The sequence below is a fragment of the Thunnus albacares genome, chromosome 7, assembly GCF_914725855.1.
Source record: "Thunnus albacares chromosome 7, fThuAlb1.1, whole genome shotgun sequence".
In the NCBI taxonomy this organism is placed as follows: domain Eukaryota; kingdom Metazoa; phylum Chordata; class Actinopteri; order Scombriformes; family Scombridae; genus Thunnus; species Thunnus albacares.
The window spans coordinates 14,364,395-14,389,268 of NC_058112.1; the positions used below are offsets into that span (position 1 = coordinate 14,364,395).

Genomic DNA, 24,874 nt, shown 5'->3' on the forward strand with positions numbered 1-24,874 from the left:
CACGCGAGCCAGTCACTCTGTGTTGTTGCCCGGGGCAGGACCGACAGGGTAACCTACTCACACATCTCCAGTCGTCTAAAGCTGCGTTGTCAGTAACCATGGCACCGGCCCAGCTGTGTGCTCGAACACGTGCATCGCGGTTCTTTATTAATCTCAGCATGAGTGCAGCTCTCCCACCTTCATCTGGGTGTTTTGATAAAATAATAATAATAGGCTAATAACAATAATAATAATAACAATAATAATAATGATAATAATGTGACAGTGATTGGCGGGATAATTACAAATGGAAGTTTTGTGACTTTGACTTTTTGATTTGTCTGATCTCCTAAAACAATTAATATAATTTTTTAATAAGATCACATTTCCCAAAAAGTAATTAATTGTTTTTGGAGACTATACTGTTTTTAGTAGTCATAATGCAAGTAAGCGCTTTCCACAAAAATATGTGTTATTACAAATTACAAAAGTTGTATAAATGACTCCATAAACTTAAGCTGATTGTCAGTGACACCTGTTCCCTTCTTATGAACATTAAAGTGTTCAAAAACATTAAAATCTGAGCCCCTGTAATGCTCTCACATGCCTTATGATCACATTACTTCTTCCTGTAAGTCATGTGACATTTTCTGGCTGGCAGCATATGGCTCTCTTGTGTAACAGTGCTGACAAAGAACGATCCAATCACTCCCGCTCTCAAATGAAGTGTGACCTCTTCTGCGCTGGCTTTTCATTAACTCATACCTGCTGCTCTGCCTCTGTACTTTCCCTTTCTTCTCTTAAATGTGACTACAAGTGAAATCATCTCGCAGTCGTCTGTTGAAATCCCCCTTTGTGTCTTCCTGCCCCCCTTCCCTCCTCTTCCTTTTCCTCCACAGTATGCTGCCTGCTCTATATGTGGCACTGGAGCTGCTTAAGGAATCCAGTCCAAATGTTTTCCATATTAGTTCAGAGCCTTCTCTGTTTCCAAATAGCTGCCGAGTTGGGTTTTATGGTGAGAGGAGGCCTCAGCAGGGAGGGGAAAAGAGGGGGAGAGAGGCAGACGGCAGGCAGGCAGGCTCAGCCACCCAAAACAGTACAGTAAAAGTCGTGAGTACAGAGAGGGGAAAGAGTTTGAAGACAAGAGGAAAAATGAGGCAGGGGCAGAAAGGTTCCTCAGACATGGAGGGCAAGAAGAAGAGAGATGAAAGCCCAGCGCCAACGGACGGCCATAAGTGCAGATTCTTTCGCTTCCCTTTGCTCGTCGCCACGCTCCAGCTGCTGTTGGGGGTGGCTGTCACAGCCGTGGCCTTCCTTATGATGGCCATCAGCCCCTCGCTCCTGGCCAGGGAGACGCCACACTGGGCTGGGATCATTGTAAGCTCCATCCTTACGCTCTAACATCATTCTCATATTTGCATGGAACTTCAGTCTCCCATTTCTGATACTTATGCATGACCCTCAGCTATATCCCTCAGTGTGTAACTGCCTAACTGCAACACATGAAGCCTGTTTGCACCGTCTGCTGGTTTGGTTGTATGTCCACTAAATCCTGAACATCTGGGCGAATGAGACAAGCCATGCTGTACTCCAACTTGACCTTTGAACGCCTAAGTAGCATCTAAGCAACTTGCTCTTGTTTACAACCGTGACGTGCATGCTTGCTCACACCTCATCATCTGTCATCCCACCATCCGCCTTATCAAGACACACTCATGTAAATACACCATACATGCAGCTACCTCATTAAAAGTTTCATTTTGAAGGATAGGTGTATATTTTAATTACACGTGTAATTTCAAAACTGACATTAAAATAACAGTTGAGTAAAGGCTAAATCACAAGAAATTAAAGAAAATGTGTCTTTTCCATGTGAGATAATGTTTGCAGTTTAACTTCATGCACTTAAAGTAGCTGAGTAACATGAGGTCAGTTAAGGTTCGAGCACTAAAAGGAGCTGATGTGTCACTTGAAGTGTTGGAGGTGAAAGCAGTCCAAATCAGTTGAACTCTAACCACTGAAAGCACGTGGAATTGTAGGAAGTTGAGTTGTTGGTTTGCACGTAAGCACTCAAAGAAGTTAAATTAAGAGTTGAAGAGTAAGAGGTGAAACAAGCTGAAATGTCTCTCCAAGAAAACAACTGAAGTCTGTTGACACGTAAGCAGTGAAAGTAGTTGAAGTGTGAGATGAAGTGTAAGAAATGAAAGCAGTTGTAATTTAATTTAAAGAGTAAGAAATAACAGTTTAAATGCCAACTGAATTTCAAATGTGATGAAAGCAAGTGAAATGTAAGTGTGTCGACAGTTGTCAGATTACATTACATGTGAAAAGCACTTTTTTTTTAGAAACCAGTTTGATTATGTTAACATTTTAATCTGTTCATCCAAAGAAAATTAAGATACATGTTTGTCTGTTTTGTGACAAAATGAAAAGAAACAAAAAGATGAATTGTATTTATCATCATAGTTCAGAATCAAATTCAAAGTCACGTTTTGGAGTGAGGAAAAAAAAAACATGTTGTTCCTGTTTGGGTCCTATCTATCACAGATGCCATCTGCTCTCAAAAACATCCCTGGACACCAACATCCCGAGTTAGATCCTCACGAGATTCAGCCGAGTGAAAAACACTGAGGTCATCAAGAACTTTCCAGAAAATCCTGAATGCTTAAGAACCTGGGAAAAACATTTAAATAAGATGCTGCACGTTAGTCACAAGACTCCAATTGCACTGAGGAGATAGAGTGTGAGTGTGTCTGTGTGTGTGTGTGTGTGTGTGTGTGTGTGTGTGTGTGTGTGAGAGAGAGAGAGAGAGAGAGAGAGAGAGAGAGAGAGAGAGTAATGTAATCAGATGACGGCTTACTGCTGAATCATGCAATATTAACAGACACCCCTGAAAAACTGGACACAAAGATTTTCTAGACCAAGATTCTCAATAGCACAGCAAACATACTATATATCTCATACTGTATAATATAAACATAATACAGTCTATTGAAATAATATCATGGATGCATCAAGTCAGGAATGCATGAGTTGAGTACATTCTTTGTGGTAATGAAAGCCCACAAAACAAATATTCTATTGAGAAATAGTCCAATATGAGTGAATCTTACCAAACTATGCCAATCATTTTTCTGTGTATTGTTGCAGCTGTGTTTGGTCGCCATCGTTGGCTTTGTCCTGTACTTTCTCCACTACCTCCCTGATGAGAGGTCATCTATGCAATTCTTTGTTAAGGTGAGTCTATACGCACCCTGATATGATGTTTTATAGAAGTTATTTGTGATTGACAGTCTGTCATGCCATGTACGGACCCAAATCAGGCTCTCTAATAAACTAATAACACGAATAACAATCCCATTTGTTCTTAGGGAACTGCAGCAAAAAGAGCTCTGCAGGGATTCCTCTGAGTGGATGAGCGCATTCATTAATATGACTCTATCGTTTAGCTTAATTAGCCAGACAATATATGCAGTTGGAATTTCAAGGCAATTAAAATCAGTCCACCATTGTTTGCTACTGAGAAGCAGATCATTGAAGCAGCACCCTTTTTTTTCTCATGTGTGCATACCAGTTTTCAAATATGCACATATGATGTTAAGAGAGTGTTTCAATACACTTTGCTAATATTTTGCATGAAGAGGTGCGGCTAATTTGCAAAATGGTATTTGAAGAAAGGCGAGATAAAAAAAGCCAATTTCAAGTGTATTTGTACTGTATAGTTTTACCACCAGACTCTGTGAATCACCAAAAACAGGAATTATCTCAATACATCTAAATATACAAAGTTTATAAAGCAGATATTAGATAGTCTAAGTATTTAGAGTTTGTCAAAGAAGCACAATTGCAGTGAACATCTTTTAAAACAATTAATATTGTGTGTGCCAGAACAGCTGCAGTTAGCACTCTGTGTCTCTTTATTTGGCCCTCAAAACAAATGTGCCTTCATTTATTAATATCATTTATTCAAAGAGCTCAGTAAACGTCTGGCTTAACCATATTCACTTTTCGCTTAAGAATTTCTGGCTTTACAGACAGCTCATTTATTTATTTCAGTTGCCCTTGGCATAAGGCGAGTAACAAGTCGAGTGAGTAGAGAATGTGCTGTAGCTGGAGACATTTCTCAAGTGAAGTGTTGCTATGTTGTCAGAAGAGGGTCTTGGCTCTCTGATAACCCTTTCAAATCTGTATATTTTATGTCCAGACGCTCACTTTCTCAAGTGTGAGTTTACATTCTCACACTAAAAGGTATTCCAGGATACCACATGGACTGTAAACAACAATTGAATGTTGACTCCTCTCAGTTTCTACCTGCTAAATCGGGCACATGATGTCCACGGAAGCACTTGTTGATGTACTTGCTGTACATACACCTCCCTGTCACCAACCACACTCCAGATTTCACAGCTGTTCCAAAATTAACATAAATGCCATTTCAAATCAAGCAGTGCTCATCACTTGCATAATTCCATAAGCAGCATGTAACTGCGAGCGAACACACCAGTGAATGAGGGCTCCTGTTATATAAGCGATGGATTAAGATGAAGGTTTAGCGTTATTGAGATTGTGCAATTGCATAAACAACACAGAGCCTCTGTCACATTTTACAGCTGTATTTTTAGACACAACACACTCGCACAGGACTTAAGGTGGGAAGCGCTGCGGCTGTAGCTGCAGGGCAGTCTTACATGTGCGGCGTCTGCTCTGTGTTAAGAGCTGGGCTCCTACTCTGAGGGTCAGACCTTGGCCTGTAGTATTGTGGGTAATCTCTTTGAAATGAACTTGCTATAGGCACAGAGCCAGCATGTCTGTTTCTAAGCTACAGTTTTGGCTCTCTGGGTTAATCATGAGACAACAGACTACAGCAGGAGCCAGATTTCTAGAGTACAAAACACACTGAGTGGAAGATAGGAAAAAAAAGCTTTCCTTGAAAGGTGAAAGTGCACGACCTCACACTTCTCTGCCCTCCACAGCTCCTGTACTTTGTCCTGTGTGCAATTGGCCTGGTCATTTCAGTGCTGGTTATGGCGTTTGCTGGACACCACTACTCACAAGCCAATAGCTTCACCTGTGAGCAGGTGGGAGAAGACTGCGAGTGCAAGCTGGAGCCAGAGGACCCAATAGCTCGCACCTTCACCTACGAGGGAGTCAGTGACTGTGAGGTGATCAATGGGACGCTCACACTCTACTTCCTGCTCCAGATTGTGCTGAACCTGGTACAAGCACTCGTCTGTGCCGTCGGTGCCTTCATCCTATGGAAAGACCGCTACCAAGTCTTCTTCGCTGGTCTGCAGATTGGATCTCCCTCCTTCCAGCAGTGGCAGAAGGTTTAATGTCATGACCATGGCAGGTCAGGATGAAGAAATGACACTGTTAAGGACAGGGACATTTGCCTTTTTGGTGTGCGCCTATGTGTGTTTTCTTTTATGTCGGTTCATATTTGTTTTTTTGTGGTGGTTGTATTATAATGGCTTTTTGTACGAATTTTGTATATTATGTAACTTTATACTTCCAGTTGCCACTGTTATGAAAATCCATAATATAAATAGATGAAGAGGAAAAAACAACTGATCTGTTTTTGAAAAACATTACCACATATTAATGTTTCACAATGTTCAAACAATCTTAACATTTGCTCCTATGCAGCTTATATACAATTGTAACACAAGACAATTTATAAGCATAATATTGAAAACAACATAAACTCCAAAACTCTATTTGGTCTCGCAAAATCCCCTTTAGTTTGAGTTACTGAGATTTAATAATCATGATCTTTTGCTGCAGTGATGCTTTAGGAGGCACACTGAATCACTGTGTTGTCAAATTACAGCTTGCAAATGTTAAATGGTACTGCTTTATGTTTTGGAAAACTGCTTTTCTCACAGTAAAAAAGATCACATACTGAGGCTACAGAAGCCAATGTCAGTGCAAGATCCCCTTTAATCTGAATTACATGAAAAAATAGCACACACTTTATTAGTTTATTGTTTTACAACCAGGAAATCACATTATTTTGAAGTTTTTAACTATATATTCTTTGCAGCTGTCTGCTGTTATACAAACAAACATTTAAAAAAGCAATCGGGTGAATTATTTCCATGAATAACCTGCTTTGTGTCATTTGCTACTCTTAAATCTTATGCAGATTTGTGAATATTTTGTGTAAAGTCCTTGATGGAAAACAAGAGTAAAGTATATTAAACCCTGTAATACTTCAAAAAGTCCAGTTACATGCACCAAAAACTGATCCTGACAGCAGACACACAACCCAGGCAGACATAAGTCTGGATCCAGACTGGGGCTCAGAGCTGGGCTGTGGCTTGCGAAGGTGGATGCCAGGCCACTAGCCAGCATGACTCAAACAGCCTGTAGGAGTCAAACTACTGCCGCCACAAAAGGGAGGGAGAACGGGCTGGGGTGAGGAAAGGGGGACTCAGACAGGCAGCTGGACTGTGGCATTCAAATCATCTCAGTCTGTTTGCAGGATGGAGGAAAGCCACAAAACAACCACATTTATTTTTGGTTTGCATTTTAAAAACAAGCTTGACTTGCCCAACCTTATAAAGAGTTTAAGTTTAATTTTATTCTTACTCTTCACAGCAGTCACCTACAGTAAACATGCTGAGCAGAGAATGGTGAATGTTAGGTAATTTCCGTTGCAAATTAAGTGGCACATGTACCCAGAGGGAGGATGTAACAAGTGTGCAGTGTTACATCTACTTTGTCAATGATGGAAAAAAGGTTGACTGACTGGGGGATTATAAATATGACTTATTTTTCACAGAAGTCGTACACGTCTTGATTAGAAACTGAGCGTTTCATCTGGATAGAGATGCAAATAAGTGCATTTCCTCTTTCATGACTGTCATATTGTTTGTGGTTACAAATACACATCTTTGTGTCAGTCATGTGCAGTTTTCTTTTTCTTGTTTTGTCACCATACATATACAGAGAAGCAGCCAAATCAGACCCAGAATGTCAGTCATATTCAAATGAATGGATTTGCTTCTGCAACTAATTGCATTATTAGTCGTAGTAAAGATTGAAAGCTGAGCACAAAGAGAGCATCTCTATCTTTGCATCCTCCAAGACATGCTCAAACGCAATAAACTGTACCTAAACATGCGTCCAGCATTTCCATCAAAATTTATGGTAAAACGCACATTGTACCAGAATCTGTCATTCATATCAACAACAGTTCTCAAAGTAAAGCCTGAATCCAAATGTATGACTAATCTGTGACATCAGGAAGGCAACGTTGTGTCTGTTTGAACATGGTTGTGATGGTTATCCAAGTACCCAAATGTACTATTTGTGTTTGGTGACTTCAAAATTGCTTTAGATGGTTCTTTAGATAAGTGGCCTCCAAGTGCAAACAATTCTTCAGCTTCTAATCTGATGGCATTCATGTAAAAGTCCCATTTGGTAGATATATGGATAAAACATATCTAATGTTTAACTTTATACATTGAATAATAAAGCATGCACTTCTATGTCATGCATAGATTATTGGTTAGTTTCTGATTGTTTAGATGGGAATAACATTACTGTTAATATAATAATGACTCCACTAACAGGCCACAGAGCTGTGTCACTCCAAGTCTCTTTTAGATCGAACACTAATCATATATTTAGAGGCTCAACATAATAATTCTGTTTTAAAACATGATTTAGTGATGAATAAGGTCAAAACATTGTTTCCGGAACAAAGCTTTAATTGCTTTTTCAGAAATTGGGCATTTTTAAAATTTGAGATGAGAAAATATTTAAGAGAGTCCTTTTTGTCTAAATCTAAGAAAATTGAAGAAACAAAGGTAATTACTAGAATAACTGCTCTCACTCAAATTATGTCTGAAAATCTATCAGAAAATGACACACAGGATTTAATTTTACAACAAAATTAATTGAATGAAATATACAGAATGAAAGTGGAGAAAGCTTTTGTGAGGTCAAGGAGAAAATAGTTGGAGGAAGAGGAGCAAAACTGCCTATTTCTTCCCATTAGGAAGCCAATTCTATTCAAAAACTCAATGTCAGTGGAGTTATTACTGATGATCCCCATAAGATAGTTAATTACTGTCCCACATTTTCTAAAAAAAATGTATGAGTCACAGTATAATGAGGTAGCAGCTAACCATTTTTTAGGATATCTCACCGAAACAAAGTCAATTAAGAATGACCGCAAAGATTTTTGTGATAGCCCAGTAACTTCAGGTGAAGTCCTGATTGCAATTCATCACCTAAAACTCAATAAATCTCCAGGGGTTGACGGCTTAATATTTTACATTGCTTTTGCAGATCAACTAGCCTTCTTCCTCCATGGTGTGTTTATAGAACGCAAAATCAAACTCTTCCTCTCACTTAATCTCAAGGACTTTTAAGCCTAGGAAAGATCCACTTTGGATTGACAAATGGCGGCCAATATGCCTTCTTAATACTGATCACAAAATCCTATCTCCGATTTTTGCCAAAAGAATAAAAGCTGTTTTGGACCATTACTGATGAAACCCAGATTGGTTTTATGAGACATAGACATATATCTAATGACATCAGGCTTATGCTAGACCTTATTGACTATGCTGACTATGATTTTATTTTGTTTCTAAATCTCTGCAAGGCATTTGACACAGTCAAACACAACTTTATATTTCAGGCCTTGGAGATCTTTGGTTTTAATTCTTACTTTTGCACAGCTATCAAGATCATGTGTAAGAATGCAAATTGTCCATTTAAAATGTATGCCAGCATCTCTCCTAGATTTGACTTAAATTGTGGAGTCACACAAGGCCGTCCTGTATTGCCATGCTTGTTCCTGATTTGTGCTCAACTACTGTCTGACTTCATTAAGCTCAGCCCCTTGAAAGGTATCACAATAGTTGAAAATAAGATCATTATTAGTCAGCTGGCTGATGATACCACTTTATTTTTAAAGGATGCTTCACAGGTTTCAGTCACCATTGATACAATTAAGACATTTTCTTGTGCCTCTGGGCTCTGTTTAAAAATCAGTAAGTGTGAGCTGTTCCCTCTATTTCTAACATTTCCTGTGAAAGATTCAGTCACTTACTTTGGAATTGTTATTAACAAAAACAAAGACACTGGATGCTCTTTGAATTTCAACCCCATCATAGGAAAGGTGCAGAAAAAAAATACATTCATGCCTTCAAAGAGCTTTATCTCTTAGAAGAAGAATTTTGCTGACAAAGACAGAGGGCATGTCCCGACTTACTTATGCAGCCTTATCTCTAGATGTGAACAAACAGACCTCTGTGGCCAGTGATTACATGCTTTATAATTTTGTGTGGAGAAACAGAATACATAATGTTAGAAAATCAGTCTTAATGAACTCCCATGAACATGGTGTCCTGAACTTTCTTTCTTCTGAACTTTCTCCACCCTTAACAATATTTTCAAGATACATTGGATTAAACAGTTTCTTAGAAACCTGATTTCAATTTGGAATTTTATTCCCAGTTATTTGTTCTCAAAACTTGAAGCCCCATAAAAATTCTCAAATTCTAACAAACAAATGCTCCTTTCCTGGTATTTAATTTATAAACATAATATCCCCCCCCCCCCCCCCCCCCCCAGAGATACCACATCTGGAACAATAGAGACACATTATATAAACATAAAATCATTATTCTTGGAAAACCGGTTTGTCCATGGAATTTATCTGGTTAATCAGCTCCTTAATTCTAGTGGTGCATTAATGTTATATTCAAGAATGGTATTCCTATAACATCAAGGGAAGATGTTTTAGTTTTTGATGAATCCCTTCTGGTGTCGTAATGCTTCTTAGAAACACAGCAGCATCTGAACTGATTGGATCCTGTTGTTACTAGTTTTGGTCGGATCTGTTTCTCCTCTAAAAAGAGCAATAATAACAGGGATATATGTGCTTTATTTCAAAGAGAAATAGTCTCTGTCACTTTTACTAAAGTAAATTAATACTATATCATCAATTTGATTTTATTTTGTGCAAAATCACATATTCATAAATCTAAGTTTTCCAATAATAAACCATCTTTTTTAAGATTTGAGCTGATTTATGAGTTCTGTCAGTGTTCTGATCCCCTGGCTTTATCTGTTATGTTCTTTCTATATGTTTACCATACTGTTTTTTAATAAATAAATAAATAAATAAATAAATAAATAAAGAGCCTGGTTGTGATTTACTGTGATCATTACTGTTAATTTACACTGTTAACTGTGATTGCTCACAGCCATTAACTGATCAGTTCCCTCTGGGATCACCTTTCGTGCTAATACATTTCTGAAAATGTCCTAAATCACATTATTATTTAACTTTTTCAAATATCTGAAACGTCATCACAGTTTGTTTTTTTTGAGTGATGATGGAGCTCTGTCGAAGAACAGTTTGCAAAATTAGTGTCGAAATCAATAACAAGTGTCATGTTTTACAGCAATGTCAACATCTCCAGTTATGTTGTTTTGAGCAGATACTAAATGTGGGTTCAAAGAGCTGAAATATTGTGGAGGTGATTTATGAATTCTGTTTAATGATGCATTTCACATATAATATCACAGCGTATGTACTGCAGCTACGTGTGATGGATGGCAGGCAAGTGTTTTTCCATGTGTTTTGTGTTATGGTGTCGATGCATCATGTGACTACAAAGGCTCAATTTCGCAGCCAGACACAGGAAGTCACATGCCAGTCATCATGGGGGCATGTTTATTTATAAAAAATGACAGCAAGGAGGGACCTTCCGCCCTGCTCCTCGCTGCTCAGTAACAACTGTCTGTGTGGTCAATTGATCTTTCAGGGCAAAAACACTGAATGATATCTGATTCTGGTGGCCACTGACACTGCTGTGAGTCTTTAGAGGAGACAGAAGAAAGAAGATCAATATGTGTATTGACACAAATCACAACAACTTTCACAGAAACTTGAAAACAACAGGCTGAACTCTGATCCAATATTTTAATTGTGCAGCTAATAATGTCTATCTGGAGTATATATTGTTGATATCTATTCAAATATTTAGTTTAATTTGAATTTATAGTTTAGATTTATCATTGAGAGATGTCAGTTTGGTCTGAAACAGTCTATTTAAAAGTCAAAACGTCTGGTTCACTCCCACTGGACAAACTGCTGCTTCCAGCCACAGAGTTTGGGATGTTGCCTTGTATTTATTGACTTTCTCTGGGTGTTTTCTCACTCTCACTATTAAATACACACCAGCTAAGCACGTGACTTTAAACTGTGGCTTGCAAAGAGATTCAAAAATGACTGTGATCCAGGTAGTGTGCATAAAGTAAACGATACACTGCTCACGTGCGTTAAAAAGGTTCAGTGTGTTCTGAGAGGATGTAATGTGATAGACCCTCTTGTGTATTATCCTAAGCTGATTTTTCCAAGTTATTTAAAAAGTTCTTTGGTAACTAGACGCCAAAGTTAAATGCTTTCTCTCCCTGGTCAAAACATAAATCTTGATACAGATCAGAGCAGTAGATGTTTGTTTGGTATCACACGATGGCAAGAAGACTTTGCCAGACAGTAATGATGGTCCTGGTATTATCATCTACCCTCCCCTCCATCTCTGAGTCCAATACATTCCAGTAATGCTGCACTTTAGCCTTCTTGTCTACGCAGTGACAGCTGCTCACCATTATGGCACTGCGTGAGCTAATTTTAATGGCTGTCACAGGCAGCAGGAGCAAATGCAGGCCTGCCAGCGTAAACAGCGGACTGGAGCCAAGAAGGATGGGCTTCTCTGTAGAGGGTAAATGACAGGACGGGATAAAAGACCAGTTGAGGCCTTTTGTGATTTGTTTATCATCTCAAATATGTTACACAAGCATAAACATGCAGATAATCAACCAGCCACAGCTTTGAATAATCCATTTCCAGTAGTGCTAAATTACCAACAATGTGGATGGATATGCGGATGACAGTCCTCAATATAACCAATGTTTTATACCTGCAAAGGAATTTCATTATTTCACAAATAAAAATATGGCTTGGAAAAGGAAAAAACTACCTTTTGAACAGACAGAAGTACTCAATACAGTAACTTCAGATGATTACATTTGACATCTGCTAGTCTAATCTGTATTTTAATTACTTCATTCAATTTTAAAGAGTATTAAACTCTCATGAGGTGAGCTGATGTGAGAACAAAGGTTAAATTCCAGCGTCTGGTCCAGATTCTCTGTGCATCATATCAGCTGCAGTATTAATTAGCTGCAATGAAATATCAAGATGAGCTAAACAAAAGCAGTGCAGTGACAGCATGCACAATGTATCTGTGAACTCTGCTTTTAATATTAGATGACTAACCGTGCTGCATGAGCCGAAATATGATCCTGACTTTTTCTGGGTCCTTTGCTCCCTTCATGGACAAGTCCGAGTGTGAGTTAACACTCTGTGTGGGTGGGTGGTTGGGTAGGGGGTCAGGGTGAGTGCGAGGGAGTACTCAGTCATCCCCAACAACAACAACAAGCGACTGAAACAAGCTGTAGACTAAAAACCACTCCAAAGCCACTCGTTACAAATTTATTATAACATCTGACCACATAAAAGACATTTTTCTATACACTTTGTTTAAACAAAAAGTGTCAAAATACAGTTTCCATCAGGTGCATGCACTCATAATTTGCCATTAGTATGTGCAAATTTAAAAACACAAGTTCAGACGTATCCATTGCAGTCCAAGAGAGACTAGTGAGAATGATTTACACAAAAAAACAGTTTAAGAAACAGTAGAAGATGAAGATAAGAGCAAATACAGTAAATATTACCTTATTAACTGACATCTCTATGGAAATGAGGATGTTCATATTGTAACAAAGAACTGTAAGCATACCATCTCCAGTCAGTACTACATTATGTACCAATATTAGATTTAGACATAAAAGAATTTTCAAGTAAGTTCTGCACATGTAATCATTATTTCTATTCACATTTCTGTTACTTATATACTCTGTAGAAATCTGTAAGAAGGCAACTGAAATGGTGCAGTGAATGCATTTCTAAACAGAATAAAAAGCATGCAAAAATGATACCCAAAACTAACTAATGTCTCCAGGTTACAGGCCTAACTTTTTTCCCTTTTTTTTTTTTTTTTTTTTTTTAAAAGTGCACTTTCAGCTATTGCAATGTACTGTTGATAAAACTTAATGAGTGAGGCAGCATGATTCCTTTTCCAAAATGCTAAAATAATATTCCAGTTATGAAGAGCACATTTTTTTAGCAATTCAAATAGAAATCTAAAAGGTTAAGGGGAGAATACTTGATGTTAGTGGACACACTCTTCCCCTGGAGACCAATCAAAGAAAAAACCACAAACTCCCCTTACTTCTCAGTTCACAGCCAATCACTGATCTCTGTGCGGGCGGTTTTGTCCGCTCACTGACACATCAGCAATGAGCCAGTCGAGAAATGACGGTAAAGAGAAGGCCGTCCACAGACTTGACAGCACTTAACCATTAACCTTACCTTAACATTTCCCTCGACCTCGGTCTGGCACACTAACACTACACTGGCAGATGTGTGCCATGCCTAGCCAATCATTCACAGAGACGAGTCCCTCTGCATACCAGAGTGTGTACAGACAGCCTGTAATGTGTGCTCCTAATGACTGAATGAGCACATAAGATACAGTTTGTATCCCATAAGGCAATGTTTGTGTCATAAAAAAGGCACTATGTCAAAAATGATGTGTCAGCAGTTGCTGGCCTCTTGCAATTTGACATTAGTAATTGTAGGTGTACATCTAAGTACATATATTGTTCTCAAGGTTGGAGTTTATGTGTGTCTGCATTTCTATCTGGTTTATACTGCGAGCCTGCAGCTGAGAGGCTGGTCATTGTGTCCTGTTTGAGCCTTGAGCCCTTCAGTGAGCTGGGATGTGATGGTTTGGCTGAGGAGGACCCAAGAATCCAAGCCTCTGCTTGTTCTTCCTCTGCTCTGTCATCTGTGGAGGAGACAGAGAGAAAAAAAACACCAAGCTTTACATCTAGCAAACACATGATATGCAAACGTGTATTACTGCTATTACTGTTCTAGTGGGCACTTTATTATGCAAAACAAAATGTTCCCACTATGTTCACACATAATTACTGCATTCCAGAGGGGAACATTTATGTATTTGAACTTGGAGTGTAGGTAAAATGACTTTGTAAATTTCTACTCAAAGAGCAAGTAAATTTATTTAGACGAAACAAAATGAATCTTCGGCTCATTACTTTAAGAAATGAATCTGGATTAGCTGATGCACGTTAAAAATACTGAATGGCACAACCAGACTTTTTGAATTACTCATTTCAAACTCTGCAAACAATTATTCTGTGACGGCTTAGTATTAATTTTAAATTTCCGTTTCAACATTTGACTGAGACGTTATAAAAGAGATAAATCCTCTCCATAGTTGTATGCAAATTGCTTTGTTCAGCACCGCTGTTATGACTGGAAACCAAAATGTCCCCTGGAAACTTTAGAGGACACCATCACGTGTGGGCGTGTTATTGTGCAGAAGTGTGACCTGCATGTTGGATGTTGTATAAGTGTGTGTGTGGGGGGGGGGGATTTCATGAATCAGAAGCGCCTGATTTCTCACAACCATCAGATTTGATATGGTTTCAGCACTGACGTCATATGTGAAGGCCACTGGCTCTGTAAACCATGAAGTGTACATGCAGATTACAGGAAACTGTAAACTGTGCAGAATCCTGAAACCCACAAAAACACATCAGAGCGCCCGCGCACACACACCATGCACACAATCTTAGCTGTGATGTGTCAAGAGCCGAAGTCAGTTCAGGTTGTAACAAGGGAGGAGCTGCAGGAGAATCTTCCTCCCAGTCAGAAACACTGAGAGACCTGCAGGCCTCCCCTTGTGACTGCAGAGCTGTGGCCTCACCTAGTTCTGTGCAAACACACTCACTTCTTGATGTCTTTGCCAAAAGTTCTGTTCATCATAAAGGGGGAGTGAAATCCTGACTAACCCCATGACTACAAATGAGTCAGTACAGCCCCATGTACACCTAGATGAGAATAAGACAGCCTGGGGTTGACCCAAACTGCAGATTCAGAGATTGCTCAAGGGAACTTCACCAGCTCACAAACTTAGTTTTTACAGGGGTTAAACCCAGGATGCCGACCAGCAGGAAGAATGTTACAGACTTAACTGCTTGTTAGGGTCGACAAAGGTTGTTGTTTTGTTTATTGGAGTGTGATCCTCCCCCAGCAGGAGCTGTTTTCACACATCTGGCAGAAGAGGAACAAGGACAGGCCTGTGACTGGGATCACATGCATGGGAGGCAGGTGATGAGAGTGAACAGTCACACTGCAGCAACAGAGCTAGTCATCCAAACAGCCAGAGGCTCACTGGCGGCTCTCAGTCGCGTTGATTACTGACGTGATAGTCACCTGTCGTGCTGCGTTCAGGAGCATCAAAGGTCTGATAGAATCCATTTGGACTGCTCAGTACAGAGATATAGAGCAAAATGAGACTGCTGATGCTGCCTCTTGCATGTGACCTCTTGCCCCGTGGGTGTTTTTAGGTGAAAGGTGTCTCAAGGTCAGTTAGCACGTGGAGTGAACAGTTGACTGAACAGCATACAGCCAAACACGATGTTGTTACATCAGTTTTTTTTTAAAAACAGGAGACTATTAATGTTATTCATTAGCCATGTAGTTCGGACTACCACAGCGCTCAGATCAGAGCTTTTCCCACTACAGTATGAAAATGGCCTGAAGTGGCACTCTACCTGTTCCTTGAGCTCAGCCAGCTGGCCAGAGAGCTGAGCCACCAGAGTGACAGTGCTGTCCAGTTTCTCCTGCAGAGAGCGCATCTCATTCTGCTCGTTGTCTCCCTCGCTGCTCACCAGAGACATGGCTCTCATTCGGGGGAACCACTCCAAGTTCTTCTCCTGGGAGACGAAAGTGAGACATGGGATATGAGAGAAGCGGTGAGAGAGGTGAAAGGAATAAAGGGCCGAAATAAAGCTGACTCAGTAGGTCAGAGAGACAGCAGCAACAGTATGTTGGCACAGACAACGACAAGCAGGATTTGCATAGACATGCGGGGAGTATTACAGTGCTAAAGCCAGACTGCAGGAGGAGAGTAAACAGAGAGGTATTGGTAACTGGAGAAGGGCGTGAAGGTTTAATATTAATCATTCCATCAGAATGGAGGCTGCTCTCTGCTTTGCGCTTGACAGTGTAACATTTTTTAACCAGCATTGCTATCTCTTGGATACTGCAGAAAGCAATTATACACCAAATGAACAGTAACTGGCATTTCAATTCTCACCCACTCCATAAACACACTGTTGATGTGGGGATGAGTCACTGTCGTCTATCAAGAACACAACTGGGAGTTTAGTGTTATATTCTGTATGTGTGTGTGTGTGTCTGTGTGTGTACGTGTTTGTGTGTGTGAGTGTGTATGTGTATGCTGATATGCAAAACAGACATTTAGTTTATTGTCTGTTTTTCCAACAGTGCAGTGGACAGAGCAAACCATCCGCAGTAACGCCATGAGAATACAGGGAGCAAAATGAACCTATAGCATTATGTAATGGACTTAAGTGCGTCTGTGTTTGTACATGTGTGGGTGTGTGTACTGTTGGTGTGCATCTGCATGGATATGTACATAGCAGGATGTGAGCGAGAGTGTGTGTTTTACAACACGCATGCTCTTGTGCGTCTCTGGAAGTGAGACAGACCGCCATTAGCTGATCTTATGTAATATTCCTTTGCCAGTTCTTCTGATAAAAAAAAATACTTAAAAAGGTGCTGAGAGTGGGATTTGACTGGCACCACAGTAAGTCCAGTAGGAGGAGTGAGGTATTCTCCCACCTACTCTTATATAAGAATAGACTTCAGGGATAGAAATACTGATGAGAGTGTGAGACGCTGAGGACAGTGAGGAGAACATGAGGAGAGTAGAGTCTGAGGATGCAGAGGAATGTGGGGTGTGTGGGTTATTTGTTTTTGTTCCTTTGGTTAATGAGTTTATCACACTTTGCTGAGTGGGATATTAATGGCCGTGACATATCATGGGATTCCCGCTCCAAAGTTAAAAACAAAATACTTTCGTCACCTATTCCAAACATTCAAATCATTACTACATAATGACTGGCCATGACAAACCTTTGCTTTAATTCGAAGTTTATACATTAAAAGTAAAGTCAAAATCTAGAAAATTGTTCTAAATTTGTGACATATTCTGCCCTTTGTTATAAAAACAGACATGTAGGCCTTATTCAGTGTGATTCATAAAAAACATTGCAGAGAAAGACAAGGCTAATCATCCATAGGTCTGTGAAGCCGTAATGCTCATTACACACCATGCAAAAACACTGCTGAATAGGTGGGAAATGGAAGCTTTGCCAATATTTGATCTTTACCACTAGTTGCGAAATACATGTCGTGCTTGAACTGAGGGTGGTGACAGAGGAAATTAAAGGATAGGTTCATAATGTCTCAAGTCTTTCTTGGAACAATAGTCATGTGCCCACATGAACATTGAAACAGGTTTTGCTCGCTGTAATCATTCCTTCTGTTCATATTGATCCCCTCCAAGTGGCTTTCAATGTAAGTGATGGGGGACAAAATCCCATCCTTGTTAACGACTAATTTGAACAGCTGAAGCCTCATATTATCTTCAAATAAACTTTTAAATACATTTTTTGCACTGAAGTGCATTTGAAGGGGATCTTTTTAATAGCCAGTATGAACAGGAGGAATGATTACAGCAAGCAAAACCTGTTGTTAAAATTCATGCATTTAGCATGTTGCAGTGATTTCAGCATGTTAGAATGCTACGTTAACACTTAGCTTAAAGTAGCTAACAAAAAGAGAGAATGAAAAGGGCCTTCTGACACTGGTAAGTGTGGAAATTAACTATAACTATAATAGTAGACATTTTACTATAACTGAGTATCTTTTTATGTAAGTACTTGTACATTAAGTAGGTTAGGAAGGTTCCTGGTTGGTCCTTTTGCAGTTATCATATGTAACAAAGTGTAACTTACTCAGATTACTGCGTAAAAGTCTACTTTACTCTTTTATTGAACTTTTATTATAGTAATCCTCTATTTCAAAATGTTCCACTCTGAGCAACATTAAAGTTAGCTATCAGTATTTTTGAATAGAATACTTTTTCATCCCTGACTACAGGGGAAGCAGTTAGACTGATTAAGTATGACTGCTGAGCTACACATTATGAATCAAGTCTTTCTATAAGAGCCTGTCTGGAAATCCTGGGCTAATTTGGGCCTTTGGCATCGAGGCATTCAAAGAATAAAATAGTTTTCTTTCTCACAGCTTGGAGAATACAGCAAAGGCTCTGTGAGCTCAAAGACAAAGCTTCAACATCTCTGAAACTGAGGGCTATCTGATGCTTGTTTTATCAAGTTATCCAGAACTGATGGATTAAGTAACCTCAAAGATTTAAAAACAGACACTACTAGAGGCGAATACAGTATCCAGTTTGAACGTACATTCACTGATGTCGGTTGAAGCATCATCTCTAAATTAATGTGATAAAGTTCAACTGTGACCGTATAGAATCTGAACTGTCCCATTCTTATCTTGTTGCTATTCATTCGATAGTACAGTAGTCCACTGTGTGAATGAGTCAGCTTTAGTGTTGCTTCAGTGATCAATTTAAACACCTCAGTGAGCATGAATTTACAGACGTTCATGTGCTTCTCACTCTGCTGCTGCCACCATACCACTGGTGTGTTTCACCACGTACTGCACTTCAACTGAGCAGAAAAGCTACAACAACAAAAAACAAAAAAACAGAAATGTCAGTTCGCTGCTGTAAACAGACTGTGGAAACAACCTCAGATGTTTCCAATGTCAGATACCGCAGAAAGTCCAGCAAGGCAAAAATTAGCATTACGGTCGCTTAATGACAAGTTTAAAAATTGTCCCCAAAATGTGTTTGATAAAGGGAAATGCAAATGACATTATTATAACCCCTTCCTGACTTTTTTGGAGCAAAAAAAAAACTGCTGTAAACTGCTGTAATGTAAATTAGTGCAGAAATAATAGCTGGTAATTGATTACCACAGTTGATCAACAGAAAATGATCCATTCATCAAAGAAAAATCCAAACATTTGACACTTAAAGCCTCTGAAATATAGAGATTTGGTTGTTTTTCTCCTTTTTATATACAATTTTAAATAAAATACCTCTGGGTTTTTTGACTGTTGGTCAGAAAAAAATAGATATCTGAAGACAATATATGTGATAACTTTAAGCAATTGTCATTGTTTAGATATTTCAGAGACTTTGTTATTCATAAATTATTGAAGGAATAATCATTTAATGTATTTATTATGAAATAGTTTGTGTTATGCTCTTTATATTCCTCAAGGAAAATGCTACCATGTTTTATTAAAATCACATAAAACATCACAGTAGCTCTTTGCATTTTGGGTTGCACTCTGTCCACAGTGATATAGATTATTTATCTTGTATGCAGTACTGCACTTTGGTCAGGAATTTAAACTAAAAATAACAGAGTTCCAGCTGTTCAATGACGTAGTGGTACAACTCATCTCATCAACAGCCACAAAGATACAGATGAGTGTCAAGAGATACAACGACACAGCACACGTAAATAGAGTGTACCAAATGAGTCTGTGGATAGTATCACTTTCCACAGTTACCACACACACACCAACAGGTGCTTCAACTGAGCTGTTTGTTAAATGAGCTCCAATCCTACTACTCATGAAGCAAAATTTGACCTCTGCCCTCACTTTACATCACAAGTGCAGGGTCCTTTTCTATTTGACCGTTTCTGTTACTGCTTTTTTTTGTTACAGACAACGTGTCACGTGTGTGTTGTAAAGTAAATGAAGGGTTCATGATGTGATGGTGACTCTGTATGTGTGTGTGTATGTGTGAGTGTGTGTATGTGTGTGTGAGAGAGAGAGAGAAAGGGACAGGACAGCACGTGCCAGGCAGGCTGAGCTATTAGCAGGCCACTTGAGATGGGTTATGTAACAGCGTTGTGGCTGCTGCAGTACCTGCTAGGCCTGTAGTCGCTGTCATAATTTTACACACAAACACCCGCACACAGATTCACATCGCATGCACAGCACACCAGCAGACAGTGTAACACGATCCTATTCTGCTGCTTGCCACCACATCACTCTATCCTACCCAACCAGATGCACTCATTATGAGAGCCAGGATCTGTATGTATGTGTGTGTGTGTGTGTGTGTGTGTGTTTGAGGTCATCAGGTTTCAGTTCTTTTCCAACATGCGGATGGGAGGGCACAGTTTTAATTAGTCCAGTAGCTTCATGTTGAGTTGTCGGCCTAAAATTGTAGTGCAGTAGTGCAGGAGATTAGGATAAAGATGGACTTTAACATGTGGAGACCCAACTGCACACTGGCCCCCCTCCCACCTGCCCTCAAAGACACACTCTCTCTCACACACACACACACACACACACACACACACACACACACACACACACACACACACACACACACTCTCTCTTACCTACATGTCAAGTCAAATCCTAAAATCCTACTCATGGCTGGGGTGTGGAGAGGACAGATGGAACAAGCTGGTGCAGAGATCAACATCATGGACTCTACTTTCAAATTTAGCTGATTTTCCATTACATCCTCTGTCATTGCACTTAACTTGCTGTATATGAGGCAGGTCTGCAAACATGCTAGTGGCTCTGTGAAGCTGCACTTAGTTTAGCATTTTGCTCAAAGCCCCTCTGTAAGTACCTAAGTGTTAGCATGGAAATGTGTGTTCAGTCTCAGGGGATCATCAATGTTGAGTTCATCTGAATGAATGAATGAATGAATTCATCCTGAGATTGACACGAATGTTTCATGGCAATCCATCCAACAGTTGTTGAGACATTTTACTCAAAACCAAAAATGTCAACCTCATTGTGGAACTAGACGAACATTTAGGGGATCTCCTGGGCACCCTGAATGTCTGTACCAATAAATGTAATCTGTACATTTATACCAATCCATAGATGTGAAAACTTGGATCTGCTGGAGAAAAAGTCAGTGGATCGTCACAGTCTTTAGGATGAATCCTCTGGACAACAGGGATGTCTGCACCAAATTTCATGGTCTGTTCCATCAAATAGTCATTGAGATATTTCAGTCTGGAGCAAAGTGGTGGACCAACTTGTTGCTCAATGTCCATAAAACTCAACAACCCAAGTCCAAACCAAGACAAATATTTCATATAGGATTAGCTATAGGGTAAGATAAGGTATCTAGAAAATAACCTGAACTGAAAGAGAGGTGTTCAGGAATTTGATTGGTCTAAAACAACTTGACCATGTGATTGGTTTTCTTAAATTTTAAATAAATAAATAAAAAGGTTTTCTTCCTTCTATTCCTTTCTTTCTTCTATTCATCTTATTTGAGCAATGGCATCCTACATAAACACAGCATTTTCTCACAGTTTTGGTTGATTTTCTGTACTTGTGTTTTTTCGTTTGGCGCTCCTCTTGCTGGTTTGATGTGGGGCGGGAGTTTTGTCCCATTTCCCTTCCCCATGCACCTTACAAGTAGGGTAAGTTATGTCAGAAACCCCCACTCTACCATCTGATCACAAGACAGCCTTAATTACAATTTCAACATTGTTGCACCCTTTTGTGAGCGTTATGAAAGAATATCGTTTTATAAAACAAATATGTGCTACATGAAGAGATAAAATAGACACAGAAAGTGGGTTTAGTTTAGAGTATGTTACCGTCCTGTGAGTCTTTCTGCTCTGCAGCATATCAGGAGGTGTTAATATAAATTCCTGACTCATCATTACCTCATCATACAGTGATACCTTGGCCTGGCATCAGAGAACCGACCTGTTGGAGGACCTGCTGATGCATATTAATTCGATGTCTGTCACCTGTTTGTTATGCAAATTGTTCATTATAATGCGACCATTCTTATGCCCATCACGGTCGAATGTTAATCACAAAATGTGCCATTGTGTGCCGAGACTTCATTTGAATCCATTAACCTAACGGCAACACCTTTAGTTGCCCTTACATCCTTCAACTTCTTGTCTGTGTGTCAGTGCAGCAAGTTGGTGCATTGATGATAATAGAGCTGGACTGGGTTTAATTAGTATTTAACCACAGTGTGTCCTAGCAGGTTAGGAAGACTACCTGAGCCCAGAAACCCATCTCTCTCCAGCAGTGAGGGAGAAGGAGAATAAATTGGGATGCTTGGCCCAGGCCTGGAGGCTCAGTCTCATTTTTCGATCGCTCGTCTGCTGTAGAGCCTCATGCTTCTCTAACATACTGTGCAAGTCTGCTAAATAAGACGGCTGTGCAACTTTCAAACACCAAAACCATGACATTTGTATGCGGATTGCTGGCACAGCTCGCCGACAAGATATGCATTAGGATGTGAAATGAATGTGCTTGTTTGTCCTTATGTCCCTGGAATAATAAGCAAAATGTTTCAAGCTTGTGTGTTTATGTGCAATGGTAAAGCTAGTAAAGAACAGTCTCAAATTCCCAACTCATTACACCATTTTACAGCTTGCAAAAAAAGCGTGATTCACTAATTGATGATGCAACCGTTAATGGATAAAACTGCAGGTACTGAGGTGATGTCAATACATTTCACTGTTATTGGCAATGTTGTGTGTGTTTGTGTGTATGTGTATGTGTATGTGTGTGCTGTGTGTTTGTGCTGTGTGTGTGCAAGGTCTACTTACCGCGATCATCTGGGCCACATAGCTCTCTGGGCCAGTGTACTCAGTTGGATCCTTCACCCTCACCAGAACCAGGAAGTAAAGGTAGTGCCACATGTTGTGTTCAGACTTGATATGCTCCTCGAAGGACACTGTCTTGTTGTCAAATTTGTCCCTTTCCAACCCTGTTAGACATGAATTCCATTTTATGTAGTTTTTCCAAGTATATCATGCAGTGTTTTCATACAGTACTGAGTGAACAGAAGGGTTGTACGCACCACAGATGAAACAGGTGGTTTTTAGGATCTCCTCCTTTCTCTGTTTTTCACTCCTCAAGTCCGCGAAAGTGTCAATGATAACGCCAAAGATGAGGTTAAGAACAATGATGATGACGACGAAGAAGAACAGAAGGTCGTAAACCACGCGGGCTGCAAACAGAGGCTCCTGGATGGTCCAATTATGTGTAAAATATAGAGAAAATGCATTATGTCACTTCTAAGATTTGAATTTCATCTTAAACAGAAGCTGATGCAGCACAAATGCCATTTATGTATAGCAATAATAACAGACATTAAGTATAGAAAAAATATTTTAAAAATGTAAAAACTGGAAGGTTCTCGTACCTCTTTGGAGGGTCTTCTGAGAATGTCTCCCACACCACCTCCATTACGTAGCCCCTGGTTCAACACTGTGATTATACACATGAGCAGCGTGTCGCACACCCGCTCTATCCCATCATCTTCATCTGTAACCAGACACACGGGACGACACGTGAGAGCAAGGCAGAATGAGATAGAATTTAAGCAACACAGGAGGAAGGAAAATAAATTAAGAGAAAATATAACAACATTAGAAAGGACAAGACTGAATGTTCAGCACTAGCTGCTAAATCCAACCTGTTCTAAAAGCTGTAAGGACAGCCAGTAACACATAACAAGCTAGAAATTACACAAAATTAACTTGACAGACTTGAAATGTATCATTTAAACTATCATTTTCTTTATTTTGTTTTCCTTATTTGATGACTAAAGGATCAATCAAATTTCTACAACTTACTACTGCAATTATTTTTTCGTACCATTAATCTCAACTGAAGCTAATTTGAGTTGAATTAAATTTAAGTGTTAACTGAGGGTGTGTAAAAGATTTTAATAAAACTCAAATTTGGAAAAAAAAAAGACTATTATTACAGCCTGACTTAATTCAAGAAATGATAAATCAGCTGACTCTCATGGCTGCGTGAGATGACAATTAAACACTCTTTTTTGGAAACAGCCAGTAATGGTGTGACTAAAGATCAAAATGACACCATCACCTCCCTCACCTCCTCAAATGTGAGGATAAAACAGGAGAAAATGAGAAGAATACGAGTGCTATAAATTATGAAGAAATGTTATATATTATTTATATAAAATATGAATTGTACATACACTATACATAGGAAATGGCATTCACAGCGTGACTGCTGAGGAGAAAGAGGAGGTGAAGTATGTGGATGAGATCACGTGCGTGCCCCTATAGTGCAGGTGATCCATGGAGACGCAGGAGAACAAACAGGAGTGTGAGTCACCCCCTCTGCCTCATCAAGTTTCTTTGTGTCCTCCTTGTATATGTGTGTGTGTTTGTGTGTGTGTGTGTGTGTGGGGAACAGTGTATGATTATGTGTATGTGTGTGTGTGTGTGTGTGTGTGTGTGTGTGTGAGTAACCTTTCAGGAACTGACTACTGCTGGAAAGGTCACATACACACCCACACCCCAGTCAGACGACTAAATCTTAAAACTTGCCCACTCAACAGTGACTTTTATTATGGGTTGGGTGTTGTGCAAAGCAAAGCAAAGCAAAGCAAAAAAAAAAGATAAAATAAAATAATAAAGAGACAGAAAATATGTCACTCAATAATACAACTTACCAGGAACAGATTTAGGTGAGGAAACGGGGCAGCTATCTTTCATACATGTGTCAGAAGCTTTAGTGTTACTCAATAAATCCCCTTTTCCTAAAAAGAAAAAAGGTGAAAAACAGTTGTGTGTAGTTGATAACAGCACATACACAGATTTTACAAATAAAAAAAGTGTGATAAAATTGTGATCTGGCTTTAAAACTCCTTCCCGCTAATTCTAATCAGCACCAGTAAAATCAGTAAGGAAGATATAGTCAGACATTATGTAAACTGAGGCAGCAGCTGCTAGGTGGGCGGTGAAGTGTTGCTGA

The 24,874-nt window shown here is 39.5% G+C and overlaps 2 protein-coding genes across 4 annotated transcripts in view; one reads left to right on the forward strand and one right to left on the reverse strand.

Annotated features, from left to right (window-relative positions):
• Positions 1-897: 897 nt before the first annotated feature.
• Positions 898-9,586, forward strand: sspn (sarcospan (Kras oncogene-associated gene)). The gene is made up of 3 exons (XM_044356333.1): positions 898-1,356; positions 3,130-3,216; positions 4,953-9,586. Exons 1-3 carry the CDS (start codon positions 1,132-1,134, stop codon positions 5,310-5,312), a joined length of 672 nt encoding a protein of 223 aa, XP_044212268.1. The 5' UTR covers positions 898-1,131; the 3' UTR covers positions 5,313-9,586.
• A 2,902-nt stretch (positions 9,587-12,488) lies between these two features.
• itpr2 (inositol 1,4,5-trisphosphate receptor, type 2) overlaps positions 12,489-24,874 on the reverse strand; it is a 57,884-nt gene continuing 45,498 nt past the window's right edge. For 2 of the 3 annotated variants that reach the window (XM_044356241.1, XM_044356243.1), the window contains 6 exons: positions 24,573-24,659; positions 23,286-23,407; positions 22,941-23,106; positions 22,687-22,847; positions 15,718-15,879; positions 12,489-13,922 (listed from right to left, as the gene is read on the reverse strand). In XM_044356241.1, coding sequence (XP_044212176.1) covers positions 13,842-13,922; positions 15,718-15,879; positions 22,687-22,847; positions 22,941-23,106; positions 23,286-23,407; positions 24,573-24,659 — 779 coding nt within the window. In that variant the 3' untranslated portion in view covers positions 12,489-13,841. The remainder of the gene's footprint in view (positions 13,923-15,717; positions 15,880-22,686; positions 22,848-22,940; positions 23,107-23,285; positions 23,408-24,572; positions 24,660-24,874) is intronic. The other variant, XM_044356242.1, reaches the window with a different exon arrangement.